The 17,013-nt window shown below is 38.1% G+C and overlaps 2 protein-coding genes across 3 annotated transcripts in view; both read left to right on the top strand.

Moving 5' to 3' along the window:
* Nucleotides 1-1,854: 1,854 nt before the first annotated feature.
* On the top strand, nucleotides 1,855-6,132 carry LOC139125919 (uncharacterized). Of its 2 annotated transcripts, XR_011550414.1 has the most exons (5): nucleotides 1,855-2,285; nucleotides 2,591-2,662; nucleotides 2,979-3,172; nucleotides 4,190-4,316; nucleotides 4,812-6,132. XR_011550414.1 is itself a non-coding variant. In XM_070692003.1 (4 exons), exons 1-4 carry the CDS (start codon nucleotides 2,607-2,609, stop codon nucleotides 4,318-4,320), a joined length of 432 nt encoding a protein of 143 aa, XP_070548104.1. In that variant the 5' UTR covers nucleotides 2,596-2,606; the 3' UTR covers nucleotides 4,321-4,361. The 2 variants fall into 2 exon arrangements, 1 of the variants encoding a protein (XP_070548104.1); XM_070692003.1 differs by lacking the exons at nucleotides 1,855-2,285; nucleotides 4,812-6,132 and adding an exon at nucleotides 3,408-3,458 and having other exon boundaries at nucleotides 2,596-2,662; nucleotides 4,190-4,361.
* A 2,297-nt stretch (nucleotides 6,133-8,429) lies between these two features.
* Nucleotides 8,430-17,013, top strand: part of LOC139129799 (tyrosine kinase receptor Cad96Ca-like) — a 42,878-nt gene continuing 34,294 nt past the window's right edge. The window contains exons 1-6 of the mRNA XM_070695484.1: nucleotides 8,430-8,548; nucleotides 12,698-12,844; nucleotides 13,137-13,442; nucleotides 13,840-14,127; nucleotides 16,432-16,713; nucleotides 16,885-17,012. Coding sequence (XP_070551585.1) covers nucleotides 14,115-14,127; nucleotides 16,432-16,713; nucleotides 16,885-17,012 — 423 coding nt within the window. The 5' untranslated portion in view covers nucleotides 8,430-8,548; nucleotides 12,698-12,844; nucleotides 13,137-13,442; nucleotides 13,840-14,114. The remainder of the gene's footprint in view (nucleotides 8,549-12,697; nucleotides 12,845-13,136; nucleotides 13,443-13,839; nucleotides 14,128-16,431; nucleotides 16,714-16,884; nucleotide 17,013) is intronic.

The following is a 17,013-nucleotide window of genomic DNA, read 5'->3' as shown; positions in this document are numbered from 1 at the left end:
TGAGAACAATCAAATATTAGAGAAAAAAGATGGGGTCACCATACTTGATCTTATACAAATGTACGATGAAAAGTCAGTTTTTCTAAAATCAATTAAATCAATATATAAAACCATGCATTTCAAGTTCATGCAGTAAATGAAATTTTCACATCTCATTGTACCAATAACACAAAGTTAAACTCTGAACAGTAAAGACTCTAATTTAAATGGAAAAATGTGTGACTAAATGGAATCTTTTATTTGTTATCAAATTTGCCATATTACACCCAAAATTTCTGAGATTAAAACATTAATTTCATGGAATATTTAACCTTCCAGTATTGTCAATTTTGTAAAACATTTATAAGTGGCATCTAAGTTGTACATGTCTTGTACTTTTGAGAAAAAAAATTCGGTAGGTCACTGTGCTCATTTTTTCACAATTTGGTTAAACGTAGCTAGGAATACACAATTTTCATACTCTCTCATGATTGTCATTTTGTGTGCTTTTCAGCTGGTGCCATTGAACTGGCCAGAGTTGGATAAACTCAAGTCGGCTTAGACTGAGAAATCCAAAAAGTTCACTGATGCATTTAAAAATGAATCATTTTAGAACTTGCCCTAGGTATATGGCTCCACAACCTGCTGATAAGAGGTAGTGTTGAACATTTGCGTGCAGAACGACACATAACATGATTTTTTTTTACTCTGTGTGCATTCCTAATAAATATGCAGCTATATGGTAATTCGGGGGGGGGACTTGAAAATTTTTGAGGGTATTGAGGGGGGGGACTTGAAAATTTTTGAGGGTATTGAGGGGGGGGGAGATCTGAAAAAAAAAGATTTCAATCGCGATTCCTCCAGCCCCCCCCCTCACCACTTTTTTTGAACGCGGCCTTAGCTTCCAGATCGTTAATCGATGACAAACGGGAGATAAAAAAGATGCGTGCACTACTAATTGGTAGGTCAGTTAAGCTAAACTAAGCCGAGCAAAGCCGATTTAGCATTAATCCATTGACTATATCATATCGCTTTACATTTTACATCCTAAACTGCAATGAGCTTACCAATTTATATCACGAGTTCGAATTGTTCCGATGAGATCGTCCGTTTGTAGTATCGATCAATAAAACGGAGAAAGGTAGTTTATCATTCGAGCCGATGAACAACTTAACAGAAACTGCTAAGTTTCAAACATTTTATACGCCTAATTGTACCTATGGTTGTGTGTTTGTTTATCTAATGTCTTAATTGAATATGCCTTTTTAAGTCGTCATATTTTGTGATTGACAATTTATGTCACTGCCGTAACGCTAATTGTCATTTCGGGAGGATTAAGATTAATACACTGATTGACTGATTGATTGATTTATATAGACAGACAGACAGACAGACAGACAGAAGAATTGCTCGATAAGAGATAAAGGCATAGATCTGAACAGCTAGATGTAATAACAGATAAATGCATGGATAGTCAACGGGATGAAAAGATAGCCAGATGGATGGTATCCACACAGTTAGGTTTACTGAATTATAGACACAGTTATGTTTACTGTTAATAAATATGTATTTACCGCAATGATAGTGAAATGGTTGTTCTTTACGTAAGCGTGACTGTGGTAGTTTTATTCGAGCACATAATTTAAGGCGCCAGGGCATAAAGATTGGAAGATCCGTCGCTCGAGGGCGCTCTCTACTCTCGCCTCCAAAGAGTAGGGGAGCATAGGGAGCGTCCTCGACCGACGGATTTTTTAGTCTACACGGCATGGCATGTCAAAGATTTTTATGCAGAGGCAACAGGCGATAAATTCGTGCTTCAAAAGCGCCGATTGCCTTTTGGCCGCCCCTTTCTCTTGTTCTCTTTAACGTAGCAAACATGTCCTGTGTGGACCCAATGGATGGATGATGAGAATGGCGGAACACTTGACCCGGCTTCTATCGGAGAGTTCGAACTCGTCAAACAGTTGAGAAAAACCTATGGATTTTGTGGCGAGACGACTGATATTGAGTGTGCTTTGGCCGATGACAATCATACTCCATACAGCCAAACTGGACAAGTTAGTCTAACATGTGACCCGCAAAAAGGATTTTTGTGTTTCCATAGCCAACAAAGAGGCGACTGTTTCAATTATGCTATTCGAATACTGTGCGCCGTACCCCTGAAAGAGGTTTCAAAACACGTCTGCGTGGAAAGTGATGGCCTATCCTTCGAGTTTACTTGCACTTTCCTATATGGTTGGACAGATGACCTTGGCAATAAGTCTTCCTGTCACTATAGTAATGCCATCGTCGATATAAGTGACGTGGTAAGTATTCAAGTTCTCAACAGTGACGGAAATTATGTGGAGAATAAAACGATCTGTAGAATGAAAACAGAAGATGTAAAGACATCTATAGAAAAATGAATAAGCAATAAGACATGTAGATTATATTACATTGTATGCAAATGCATCGAGAAATAAATATAGGTGCACAAACAATTGGAGACGACGATGTCGATGAGAGAGAGAATGTTTGTGTGAATACCTCCCTCTGAATAATTTTCTGTGTTTTGAGCGGCAGATTTTTAAGATGAACACACTTAAAAGCGTAAACCGTTCTTTTTCTCCAGATTTATGGAATATTTAATGCTTCGATCGTCCGTCGCTAACGTGATCGACTGCACATTGCGCCCTCTTTTGAGGTAATAATTCCTAGTCTCGGCTTAGCTTGGTCTGTATATATAAAGTCATGTATTATATAAGTAATAAAGCAGATACAGAAACAATACGGTTGAAGTTAAACCTCTAATAATGTCACTATTACCCATGACTTGTGATATTCTTAGCAGTCACTGCCATGATGAAAAACAACTAGTTGTGAAGACTTTTGTCATTCTGCATGACATACGACAGATTTCATTAATTCATTAATTCAATATAATGCCATTGGGAAACTTTTCTGACAACAAGCTAAAATATATAACAATTAAATTTTCGTCTCTTAAATCAAATGCACAGCAAAGCGGATGGCAGTGAGGGTGCCTTGGTCGTGCAGATTACGGTCTTCTACTCCAAGGACGCCGAACTTACTGAAGACAAGGTGATTACGGCATTCACCGAGGCCGCAACTAGACGAAACCAGGATGCTTTTATGAAGTTCAGAGTAGACACTGATAGTTTACGTGTTATTATGGTGAACAGGAACCAATCAGGTTAGTTGAAACGAGACAATTGTATTATATATATTGGTCCAACAAAACAGGGTTTGTCTGACTTCAGTGTTGTTGAACTGTGCTGACATCTTGTCCCACCGACCTCTACGAGCTCTGATCTCTGAACCATGCTGCCACTGACTAATTCAGGACTCGTCTGTTGCTGTAGGATATTCCCTTCGTCCATATGTGAGATTTTCAATTCTTAAAATTATGTCTTTGCACTTTTTTTCAGAATACGATCGTAAAATCGGACAATTCTCTCACAAGTCGACGATGACAACTGGTAAGGTAGTAAGTGGCTCGAAATTAAAAGACATAAACTTTTGCTGAAACCTTCCCAAGCACATCAAACCATTCCTTGACAAACCCGGCATAAAAATTAGAATCACCGTGTAAATTGTGGTACTAGCGAAAGAAACGTCCGAACGTTTACCGATATTTGAAATTCAATATGACTGCAACCCCCTTTTTAACTTTGTGAGCAAAAATACGATTATCGAAAAACTAACACGGTGAAAATTTATTCGTACTCCAAACCTTTAAAATGAGCCCCCACAAGTGGATTATCATAAAAGAATTGTAAAAATGTGTGACATAGTCGACATAAATATTGCTATATGCAAGATAATAACAATATACGCTTTGAAAACATGGAATCATGTACAATGTCAACATTAATTCTGCTGCATGTAATATTGACTGTAAGATGGCCTCGGTTACAGTAATACTTAATTATGTAATGCAACATTGAAAAGCGTACCTGGCGTGTGCCCTGATGCAGCTGACCAAGAAAATTTTGGCCACCCTTGATGCAAGCTACATCATTACAGCACTTCTCTATAAATGCGTTGTTCTTCAATTTATTTCATTGAGTCAAAAACACTCTCACTGGTATGTTTCTGTCTGAAGATATTGTCTCTCTCTATTTTGAGAGGCTTATAACGGATAAGATCGAGGTTATAGTTATGGCTCTCGTCCAATGGTTTATAATTTTTTTTCTTTTCTTCCATACAGTTCCCCCGTCCCCTTCAAACACTGGTACCATTGTACTTGTAGTGTCACTAGTTATCTTGGTTCTAATAGCAGCGTTGGCAGGAACTATTTTCTCTAACTTTTATTTAAAAAGAAACTACAAGAAAAGGTAGGTTGCTAATGCCTAAAGGGTGTAGGTCCATTTATTTCCACTTGCAAAATCGGCTGACTTTTGATCCCTTATTATTACCCTTATAAGTTACTTGAACATCTCCATTTGTACAGTCATGTAACCAAATCATATACAGATTATGTGAACCTACCATGAATTCATTAGCATGGTGTCCTTTTATCCATATTTTATTCTTAACGCAAGGCTAATCGCACATAAGACTCGACAATGAACCCCTTACAGGTAAGGATGCGTAAAGTAATGTAGTTTAATTTACTGTCTGTCTGTCTGTCTCTCTCTCTCTCTCTCTGTCTGTTTGTCTGTTTGTCTGTCTGTCTGTCTGTCTGTCTGTCTGTCTGTCTGTCTGTCTCTCCTCTGTCTCTCTCTCTCTCTCTCCTCTCCTCTGTCTCTCTCTCTCTCTCTCTCTCTCTCTCTCTCTCTCTCTCTCTCTCTCTCTCTCTCTCTCTCTCTCTCTTCAAACGCGCTTCTTAGGGGCGAAATCGACATCATTGTTGTGTAGCCTGCCCATAAGTGTAGAACAAGAACGACTAGCCACAATAAGCTTATTGTCGGCTTTGTAATAGACGGACTGATTACGTGACGAATGAACTGATAATGATGAGAAGAATTTCGGAATACACTCACCCAAAGAGTGCGACAGCAACAAAAATAAGGTTGCATAGCTTTTCGTTTGTGGAGAATTTTCTGGTACTTTATAAACCATCATTTTATTAGGTTAATATTCTTGACTTGTACGCAAACGAGGAGTCTTTCTTTCTCTGGAGTGTTGGTTTGTTTTGGTTTATTTTTGGATGGAGTGTTGAAGTTGTATGTTGTTGTTGATAATAATGAGGTACTCGTACAAAAGCTTTAGGTGTTTTGTTGCTTATCTCATCAGTGGGCTAAAATGCAAGAGCTAGTGATCCGTAAGTGATACAATTGTCCCTAGATTTGAGCGAAAGGCCTGAGAAATCGAGTTTTTGAAGATGTAGCGATATTGAGGTTAAGCCTGTTTATTTTTTCAGTTTTTGAAGTTGTTTGATGATGTTTGTGTGTTGATATTTTGCTTTTGTTGTTTTGTTTCGTTTTTGATGAAGTTTATTTTTTAGACAGAAAGAGCCCCGCATTTTAGCACAGAAGTTGCTATTTGCAGCAGTCTAGTGACGCCTATATTTTATGTAGCGTAGTTTGTGTAAAATTGGATGTATATTTAGTGATTTCATTAGTACTTCCGTAAGTATTTTAGATGCGTTAATATTAGTCTGTAATTTTCAATGTACACGAATGATTACATTTCACGCTAAATTGTAAAATATGTTATGTATATTTTAACCACACTGCCTTACAGTTTATATGATTTTTTTTTATTTTAAGTACATTGCAATTGTCAGCTATGCCATAGCCATGCTCCGTCACTCGCTTGACCAGCGAGCATGCTGGTTATTAAAAAGGTGGGAGAGTGTAACAACTTCCCCGTAGATATTTTATCTCGAAGCGTCCCTCATATAGCTAAGGCTTGTGAAGGTCAGTGACTCAGATAGTAAGAGAAGCAGATATTGTGTGATACTTTTAATTCATTATATGTACACGTTGAATGAGAACAATTGAGAACGGGATATTCCATGGTGTTATCTTATTAAATTTACAATCAAAGACTGGCGGGAAAATTAACACGTGATAACAACTGTAAATATGTAAGTCTAGAGACGTATTTAGTAGATAACTTGGACTGGAGGAATTACATATCAGACCTTTGACGGTGAACGATACGGTCGTCATCTTGTAATAAAGTATTATGGTTGTGTTACAATCTACATCTTGGTGTGTCAGCGTCAGTTACTGAAAGCATTACGATCCAGACTGGTACCTCAACTAGTAATTCCCCTAACCATGAGCGTGACAGTTGTAGCATAGGGACAAGGCCAATGTCGAATTTCAGAAAGAATCTGCACAATATCGCCTCTATTAAAATCAACCAGGAGCTCAAAGTTTTGTTTAAAATCAGAAAGTACTGACTTATTTTTTATATCTACACTTTAAAAAAACATTTCCCATATTTTTTACTAATTATTACACAACAAGACCCACAAAAAGGCCTTCAGTCCGTTCATCGCTACGCATATATAACAATTTACTCAGTGAGAAAATTTACTTATGCTCTCATGATATGACATTTTGTATTTCAATGGGCAATTTATATTAACGGAGGAACTACAGAGGTTACACGTAACATACACAGTCAAAGATCATTCACACGATCAACAGTTTGCTGGGTTTTTTATCTCGCAAATGATCGTGATATAAACAAGGAAATTACTTTTTCCTTACTGAAAGTGTTTTCACATTTTTGTCTCTAGTTCATGCCGATAAACTTATTGTTTAGGAATATCGGTGTAACACGACTTGTACCTGTTAATTTTTATTTCTTATTGCATGCAAACATAAGTATCTTTGCTGTAAGAGGAAGACACATCTGTCAAAACGCACTCTTTTCAAAAGTAACGACATTTGGTATGATTTAACCGCTGTAGTTTGTAACTGTATTATGGACGTGCTGATTTGACGCGTCTGAGTGCTCACGAAAGACGCTAGTTCACATTTCCAAATGAAAGTGTAGACATACATTCTAATGTCTAATAAAATATGCGCATTGGGACAGGCCATCCTCTACATGTCTTGATTCTCTCTTACACCTTGATTTTTTAAAGATGTAAAATCTGGTCTTTTTTTCTGTTCTAGGCTAGGAAACAAGCAAATTGAAAAATAAATCTCGCCTCATATAAAAGTTTGTAAGAAAACATTAGTTCTACATGCAACGTTCAGTTAGTCAAGTGAATTTTATATGCACCTAACATAAAAGCCAATAAGTGAAAAAGCTTGTTAAACAGCTATCGTAGCTTTCATCGGACCGACTTACATTTTGGCGGATGCATAAACGACAAATTCAGAGAAGAAACATTTCATGTCAAATATTTGATAAAAAAAATTAAAATGCGTATAAGCTTTATCGTTGCACCTCTTTAGAGCTAACTTAGTCTTGTACGGTACGATATACATTTTTACTTCCCTTTGAGATTTATTTTGCTAATAGTAAACAGTAATTTAAGTATTCCTTGTATAACGTAACATATCCTCTCGATTTGACATAGATAATGCATTGTGAAATTTCAACCGTGAAATACAGACTAGCTTATATATATTTTGTAACCTTCAGAGGGTCACTTTGAATATTGTGTTTTGGTGTTTTTTTTCTGCAAATATTTTTTCGAAAATGTATTTTATCATACAGGATGTGTTTTCATTTAGGTCCCATCATCCATCATGTGTTGGCAAGAAAGAGAACTTTAAATTATCGGCGATTATCAAAACCGAATCAGTGAGTGATACCATTAGGAACACAGTGATATCCATGAGATAGATATAAAATAGTCCAAAAATAATTATTAGTCTCACTTGATAACATCGGCGATGTACAACATCAGTTCCAGGTCTACGCCACAAACCGTGCAGTGCAGGCCGTTGTGGTAAGTAGCACACGACCGACCGCTTGTCTGCTGCTGAGACATAAGCCTGGTGAACCAACTTGAGCAGCACGGGCCGCTCAGGGTACACACGCTACAACTACCACTCCATCAACGGTAGCGACTCTGTCTTCACGAAATGTGCCGGCCCCATCTTCACAGCTAAAACTATTCTGAACTCAGGAAACGCCTTTCAACAGAATTTCAACATGTGAATGTCAAATGCCTATATGTGCTATACGTTTGGTATGTCGTCTCCAAATTCAAGGACAGCTGTTTGACCATTGGCTATTGTGAAAAGTAGTGAAGTTGGTAACCCTCAACTAAGGATTAGGAAAAGAAAGTAAGGACTATTGAGTTAAATGAGGTACAGAAATGATGTTTTCAACAACTAGGCGTTTAAAAGCTGTCGATTCGAGCGCAAGTATAATATAGGATGTTGAAAATTTCATTGGCTAATTTGTGAATGGGGCGAGAATTTGTGGAGGGTTTTTGTGTGTGTGTGTGTTTTGCGAAAGGAACCGTCATATGAATATCGCCCCTTGCGTATTTGCAGATCATTCTTTCGTTTTTCACACATAACCAGCAGTTCCGGTCTGTCGTAAACAAGTGAAGCTCTCCACCTTTTGAGACATCATACTTAATCAATATTGTTCTTTCTCAAAGTTTATTCGACCCAAGACTTTGTCAGCAGAGAACTTATTATAGGTGAGTTGATCATTCGCTTTATACTGATATGTTTACACAAACATCGTCGTCTCGTGATGGTATACATAGTTGTCGACACCACCGGCTTACGATATAGGAAAACAATTGTAATTCTACAGCCTTTTTTGTTTTTTTGTTCACCTATTCACGCTGCTGTCTACCTATGAACATTTGGCATTCTCTACACTATATTTGCAATCTAATCAAACAGAAGACATTGGCATTTTACGTTTTTGTGTGTGTACACTTTACGAGTCTTTTTACAAAGTCTGAACCCTTGCCATGCAATGCAAAATCACCGGACACGAACAAACACCACCCAAACCGGAAGACAATACTGTGGAATGATAGTGCAAAGAAAAAAATCAGCATTCCTAAGATATCATAGTATGTCGCCAAATGCTTTTTTGCCCATTATCATGTATCTCACATAGCTAGAAAAGATTCAGCTGTCTGGCTGACGGTAAAATGTATACACTGCTTTGTCGCAAGTCTCATTGAGAATCATGTTTGATTATGTGTGTCTACACAATAGTCTTCCATCGGGGCAGTGCCTTTCAATGGGTCATCTGGACACATGAACTGAGTACTTGTATCATAAGAAATGATATGATATGTTAGCGTCATGTATACACTGCCGCCCTTTGTAGCAATTGTGTTTCGCGTTTTTCAAGCAACACCTTCGGTTCGAGGGACCATGACCCTATAAACAGTGTCTAGGGATAAACACCATTATTTGGACTCGGGTTATCGCTCTAGCTTGAATAGATGTACGGTATTTTTTTCAAGGACTTTTCCGCATTCCAGTGTTCACTTTTTCAGAGCCTAATAACCCTTAGTATTATAAACGAAAGAGGGTGGGGTCTAAATTAACTTTCGCCAGCACTGTTGGGCCGTTCCACTTCAAAGAAGCGGTTATGGTACACATTTGGAGCGAACAATTTACATATTAAGATGTCGACACAGGCCTAGGTTTTCACACTTTCAAGAACGTTTATCTTAAAGTTTAGTATGGGTTTAGATGTAAAACATAGGCTGGAGTGTGTAAAATGACCGTTTTTCGTCTTTGTCGTCTTTTGCAACACAGTCTCATCCCTTCGCGAAAATTATAGACCAGCCAAATATCGGCTCGATTCCAAGTTCTCTCCGAGTACTAGTTTGATCAGCTCAAGCCAAGACATAGAGCAAGCAGCTGTACGACATCTATGAATGCAAACTGAATATAGTAGCCGTCACGAACAGTCAGTTTATTTGCAAGAATTATACATGTCCTTGGACGTCAAATATGCCGAATGTACTATCTTAGAAAGGATTACGGGAAAACGTGAAGTGAGTACACTATAGTGGGAAACTCGTTCCTTTATTACATGCCTCGAGGTGACTGTAAATCATGATCAGTGCTTGATTTGAATAGGAACATCCGGGATGTTAGCGGGCCGGTGAACGATGTACTGACCGGTTTCCATGGTTACCCGGGCCAGTGAAGCCTTTCGATGTTTTCGACGTCAAAGTAGACGCTTAACGCTAGATGTAAAATATCCATGCGCGCACTGCTATTTTGACTTTCGTTAAAATCTGTTTGATGCTGGTCGATAATGGTAAAATTGTGATATAGTATTAACTGTGAAGAGGCATGTAATAAAAATATTATTGCCTGAATACATGGGTTTAGGTGCCCTCGCAGCAGGAGACAATTTGCCCTCCTGGCGTCGGGCAAATTGTCACCTGCTCTCGGGCACCTAAACCCATGTATTCAGGCAATAATATATAGCACATTTTGCTGCAATACGTATACGGTATACGAATATAACATTTCAAAGGTATTGTAATCGTCTGCAAGTATATTTCCGTTACTGGTTCGCCTAAATAGAACTAAACTTGTTTAACAACCTAAACGAAAGTTGAATTTCCATGTGCGCTATCCGAAACCCGCACGGAATAATATCATGACCTATGAATCTCACTGTGCAGATCGGAAATATAATATGTGCACCTTTTCTGTCGCGAGTATTTCAAGTATGGTTGATTTTTGTGGCTCATATATGACTATACACGGTATCATTCACAACCTACATATTTAAATTCATCAAGGGGAAACTTGTCGTATAGCGGTTTTGTCATGATGCACTGCCGATCAACCGGGATCGTAATTTTCAGAAGCGTAGACGACATAAAAATACACCATGTGGGTCATAGAAAATGGAGGGGGGAACCGTGTGAATAATGAAAGGTGTCGGTTGTAGTACGTACAAATTTTAGTTTGCTTGTTTATTTTTGGTAAAATTGTATTGTACGTAACTGCAATGCCCATGAACTGAATGCATTCAAAAAAATTTGACCATAATTATCAATGACGTTTCAGAGTGTCACAAATCCTATTCACTCAGCTGTTTTCGTACATTGATACCACAGTATTGGAAGGTAACGCGTACGCGTAGCTGTAAATAGTTCAGATTACAGTGAAATTGTAATTCGTATTTTAACTAGTTAAAATAGGGGCTCATATCAGTACCCTTAAAACAATAGGAATATGGCAATGTATGATAACACTATTTTATTTCAAATATAATTTGGAAGATACGCAGACACACTGAAACAGTTCTGATGAAAGAATTTATTTTTTTTTGCGTTACATCTTATCGTTAGCTGTAAATATATCAATATATCAATAAACTTCATTTATTGATTTAAATATGGCCATGATTAATCGACATATATGCACGAGCGATAGCGAGTGCATATATGGAGTGAACTGGTCAAAATCGAGTGGTCTACCGTCGCTGGGTGTGATTTTTTGCTATTATATCATAAAGTATGTTGAAATTCTGGCATGGAACGTCAAAACGCATTTTTGCTCAAGCTGAGAGCTCGCGCGTATGCCAGCCGTGGAATATCACCAATAAACCACGGTTCTTTTCGAGTCTCGACCAATCATATCGCTATAGTCACATTGGCATTCTTGCTAATTTTCGTGGAGGTGGCAAAATCATGTTCTCTTAACAGGTAATCAAGACACATTTTAGACTCACGCTTGTCATGCTACTGGGAAAACCCGAGATGATCCCCACTCAAATTCAAATGATTATCTTATCAGCAAATGTTTGTATGATTGACCCGCGGCAGGTACTTACTGTATATCTCAACATTGTACGAAGTTTGCATTTCTGAAGTCTCTCAATACTTGGGTAGGTCGGTCGTCAGTATTTATTGTCGTTTTTGCTCAGGGCCGACATGGATTATATTTATAAATTGTGCATTGGTGTACACTGCGACTGAAACTTTACTATTTGAAGAGCCTGGAACGTAGAAGGAGTCAGTTGTTATGTGATCTATGTTGATGCTAAAATATTTACCTTTTCCCAATTCTTTTTTTTTCCCTTTTAAGACTGCCTTATAGATTAGAGAAAGATGTTTAATAGCATATAAATAAGAACGCATTTATATTAGTGATTGACTTACAACCTGAAAATAAATATATGGTCAACAGCAAAGAATTTATATGTTTTGAAACAGTTCAAAGTATAGGAATCAAGTTATGCAAATCACAGTATCAGGGGTATGCTCTGAGTTTGCCATCTGTGAAAAGTTTCATGAAATTTTGCGCAGTATTTAAGCAATAAAGCACACCCAGCGATGGTATACCACAAGATTTGACCAGTTCACGACATATATGCACGAGCGATAGCGAGACAGACAGACAGACAGACAGACAGACAGACAGACAGACAGACAGACAGACAGACAGACAGACAGACAGACAGACAGACAGACAGACAGACAGACACGGATAGACAGACGGACATCGCCACGACATGTTCTTTGATGAAATCTGATACAGATATTGATCTGATAAACATTTTTGAACTTAGGAGCATTGGGCAGTGTGAAGTTAATAAATAGCTCATTTGCATGATTTATGAAGTTTTGTAATGAGTCATATAAGTTCGAAATAACTGCACCAAATATGGTGAAATCTGCTGGAGATACTGATAAAAGATCCAGAGTTTAGTCAGACACTGAGACAAAGTGAACAGTCCTTTGGCTTGCTTGCAGGCTTGAGGTTGCACGGTGCATTTCTTGCATTATCACATTATGTTTACTTCGTTTCAAAGCTTTTAAGTTTTTTCTCTCTCTTGCCTTTACTTACAGAACATTTGTGATGAACTGAAAGGAAAAGTGAAATAAAACGAAGTTCTATCATATACATCGTTGTTTCGAGCCGCAATTTCAACAATTATGCCTGTCTTGCTACTGTCCGCTCTTTACATCTGTTTATTTTACATAATCATTTCCGAGGTAAGGAAACCGGTAGTTGTATTCAGTATGCAAAATACTACTTATTCTTGTACTTGTACAATTTCATAGAAAATGCATTATATATATTTTTCTGGATTTTCATCAACCTCTAATCTTGCAAGTAGGTGAAGCAATTTCAATTATACTTAGAATTTCTAAGCTGGAAAATGTACAATACTAACGTGAGATACGGATATTTGTCATAAGCCATCATTACTGCAAAGCTGTCCCAATTTCATCCGGTATGACGCTAAAGACTATTGAATAATGATCAAATATACAAACACTTTAGATTTCAGGAATGCGACAGCATTCATAGTCAAACCAGTTGACACTCTAGTACTAGCTGGAGACTCTACGCAATTAAACTGCACCTACAACGTCGCCCCTTATCTTAAAACATGGTATCGTGGCAGTACATTGGTAGCCGCAGGAAAAAATATACATGATCTAGATACAGGACACTATGCAGTCGTTGTCGAAGGAGACGTGTATAATCTTCGAATCCACAACACGACTCAAGACATTGAAGGTGAATACGAATGTGCGGATGTTACAAACAGATCAAGGAAAGCAGTGGCCTCCCTTTATGTCATAGGTAAATGCATTTTTAGTTTGAATCATACACAGCAGCTTTCTCGTCCATGGGTTTTTTTGGAATTGGCAGATACCAAAACGTTAATATTAAGCTCTCGAAACTGAACACATTGTTGCAAGTGTTCGTAAATTGATCAGGAAGAGTATTGGCGACAATTTATGTCGTGAGTACGTAATCAAGTAAAATTGAAATCTTTTTCTATACATGAACACTAACATTCTTGCAGCAAAATTGTATAGACAAACATTGATAACGGGTGGTCGGATGGCGGTCGGTTTGAACATGGCTACGTTTTCCTTTTAAAATGCATACATGTTACATATCACCCTATAGGTTACAACTTACTGCTGGAACCAGGAACGGTGTCCTACGATTTTACCTTCAATTTCTTTTGCAGCAAATGTAACAAAGTGCTCAGTAAAGAATGATTCCACAGTAATTGCGGGTGATGATGTCTCTTTCAACTGCGGTATCGAACTCAATGACAATGCTCCTGGCGATCTTGTCTGGTATAGAGAAGGGAGGGAAGTTTCTCGAGCTAGTGGACACGTGAATGTGTGGTCGACGAAGCTCTCCAAAGACGACAACGGAGCAAATTTCGATTGTCAACTAGAACATTACACTTTACCTCCGTCGAAATGGTCTGAACTTGCATGCGAGGACCAAATCATTATGGACGTCCAATGTGAGTGAAGAGTGTCGATATTATTATCATCGTATTATAGCTAATGTAATTTACATGGCGGAGAATTATAATTGGATAACAAAACATTTAAGACATCCCCGGCCGTATGTCAATTTTATACAGCTCTTAAATTTGATTCAGTTTTATGAAAAAAAAAAGAACAAATGTTATAAAGGAACGAGACAAAATGAATAAAATTTCTCATTTTGACGACTTTTCAGTCAGGACGACTTTGAAACTTGTCTTACTCTTACGTGAATTTTCGGCTTTGTAAACCATTAATAGAGTTAGGGCACGTTTTAATCACCCTAAGTGACTGAATTGTTAATTGATCGAAAAACTTCACTTTAGTCAAGGCAAAGTGACAAATTGAGATTAGTACCAGTATTTCAGTAACGAAAAAGCTACAGACAAATTCAACACATTTTAATTGAAATATAAAATGTTTTGAACAATATTCAAGTTGCATTAGGTACTTTCATGCAATGACTCTTACTCATAACTATAGAGAAAGATAGATAGAGTGGCAACGGGTATTGTTTAAGGCGTGGAGCGGTTACGTAACCCATCCATGTTCACCTCGCCTCAGGTTGCTCTCGCCTCTCTTTTCCGAAGAGTGCCGACCATGAATCCTTCGGTAATTTCGGATTTTCGCCAATTGTTAAGCGAAAGTATGTTCGGCAAAGTTTGTGTGTTGTTGTCGTGTGATGCTAAGCAGAATTGACCTGCTGGCGAAAACGGGAGTGTTTTGAGCTTCAGGAAAATGAGTTTTACCGTTTTAAAAATTCCTCTCATATTTTTATGAATATATAATGAGTGTGTTTGAACCAAATTGAAAGTCTTTATCGATACTGTCTGGTTTGACTCAATGGTTTACGGTCAGTCATACCCTCTTTAACACGTGCGTCAAGGAAGGACATGTTTATGAAACTGCTGGCGTGTTATGTTTTGATTGGCGTGAAGCAGTGTTTCTGGCCTGAGAGCTCACAAAGTAACTATGGTTGCTACGCGACTGGCAGTACGATGCCTTCTCGTCGTATTTTTCGCATAATCTCGTGTAATTATCAACCACAAACAAAGCCTCCAAAAACGTAACACCTTTGGAGCTCATTTTAATATGAAAAGCCAATAGTCTACCGAGACGACCATGGAACAAAAGGCATGCAAGTGTTGCGACTCTGTCCATGTTACTCTGTGTCATAACATATCCACAGCATATCAAACTTTGAATACAATTTAAAGATGGTAAGCAAATATAGTGTAATAATATTAAACAAATTCTCAAAGTCTTGAACAAATAGTGCTAATCCAATTATCCAATTTTTGTTCAAATAATGTTTTTTGCCCTCTGTTGCAATAATGTTATCACCAGCAGTTATAATAGAGGAAAATTCATTGACTTTTACTTGTCGTCTGATCGTTGCTAAGCCGAATGATGTGGTATATAATTTAATTCTCGTCGATGGTTCTGTGTATGGTGAGGCATTTATCGACACCAACAACGTAACGAGGGATTTGCGTTGTAACCAAAGCTGTACAACAAACGAACACATGAGAGGAGAGAGAGAGAGAGAGAGAGGAGGAGAGAGAGAGAAGAGAGACGAGAGAGAGGGAGAGAGAGGAGAGAGAGAGAGAGAGAGAGAGAGAGAGAGAGAGAGATCACCAAAAAAGAGCTAATTGTGATATAACATATTAATATCTACAAGTAATGCTGTCAAGCAAATAATGGCATTTCGTGTAATGTCGATTTAGCTCAGTTTCTTCCACACTACTGTCACCGTAGAGCAGCGATGTTTAGAAGTGCAACGTATAGAAGCATAATATTGATTCCAGTGGCTTTCGATAACCCTAACTCGAAACCACACGTACAGGTATACGACGAAAGCTGGCTTGGAATGTACGGCCATACGATATTGATACTGCAATCGCGGTCCTCCAATCTTCGTAAGTTTTCAGATGCATCGAAGTTACAATATTATCGATTAGAACGATGCATGTGATGTTCCGTTTAATGGTGGTTTTACTTTATAATTTATAGCTAAATACAAGATTTGACCCCACGTTTAAAACAGAACAGGCAAGCTTCGTTGCACAGCGAATATGAGAACGGCTAAGTACAGCAAGGCATCTATAAATTACGAAAGGTTTTGAACATAATGCTTGTAAGGAAACTTGAAATCACAACTATTGGCAGAGTATTTACCCTTTGATGTAGGATGTTCTTGAAATATGTTTTAGCTCCCTTGGTCTCATTTTGTCTCCGCTTTTCTGTTCTGTCATTGCCTTTATGACTGTCGCCTTTAGATACGGCAACCGTTAATATGACAGTCCGGCCGTCCAATGAAGTGGCCGAAGGAAGCTATGTAAGGATCACCTGTTCAATCTCAGATGGATATCCTGAACCGTACACGCTCAAGTTGACACTTGGCTCTCAAGAACTTACTGGTGGTGATGAGGCCGAAATTGCCTACGAGGTCAATGCATTCGGTACAGACTACATTGGTTTCTACAGGTGTCTGGCTGTTACAATGTTTTTTGACGGCACTGAAGGATTCTCCGAAGTTGGCCAGGAAATTAAGACGAAAAGTAAATACACTCCGTTTCTATGTGTTTGCCCCTTGTGCTTTCTCGTCGCTGTTGACAATGATTTCTTAGCTCAATTGATAACACGGGTTATGATCCGAGTCTCGCTCTCCGAAACAACGCGTATGTGGTTAAAGAATCTTATACTTTTCTGGATCTACTCTTCTATTATAGTTTCATCCAACACCTCGAACGCAGGTACAGTTCTATTCACAGTGTTATTAGTCACCCTCGTTCCTGTAGCAGTGTTGATAGGGATTCTACTGTCAAGCGTTTATTGGAAAAGGAAACTAAAGGATAAAG

This window comes from Ptychodera flava, chromosome 3, assembly GCF_041260155.1.
Source record: "Ptychodera flava strain L36383 chromosome 3, AS_Pfla_20210202, whole genome shotgun sequence".
Classification (NCBI taxonomy): Eukaryota; Metazoa; Hemichordata; class Enteropneusta; family Ptychoderidae; genus Ptychodera; species Ptychodera flava.
Note: the sequence above shows the minus strand (reverse complement) of the source record. Positions and strands in the feature narration are given on the sequence as shown.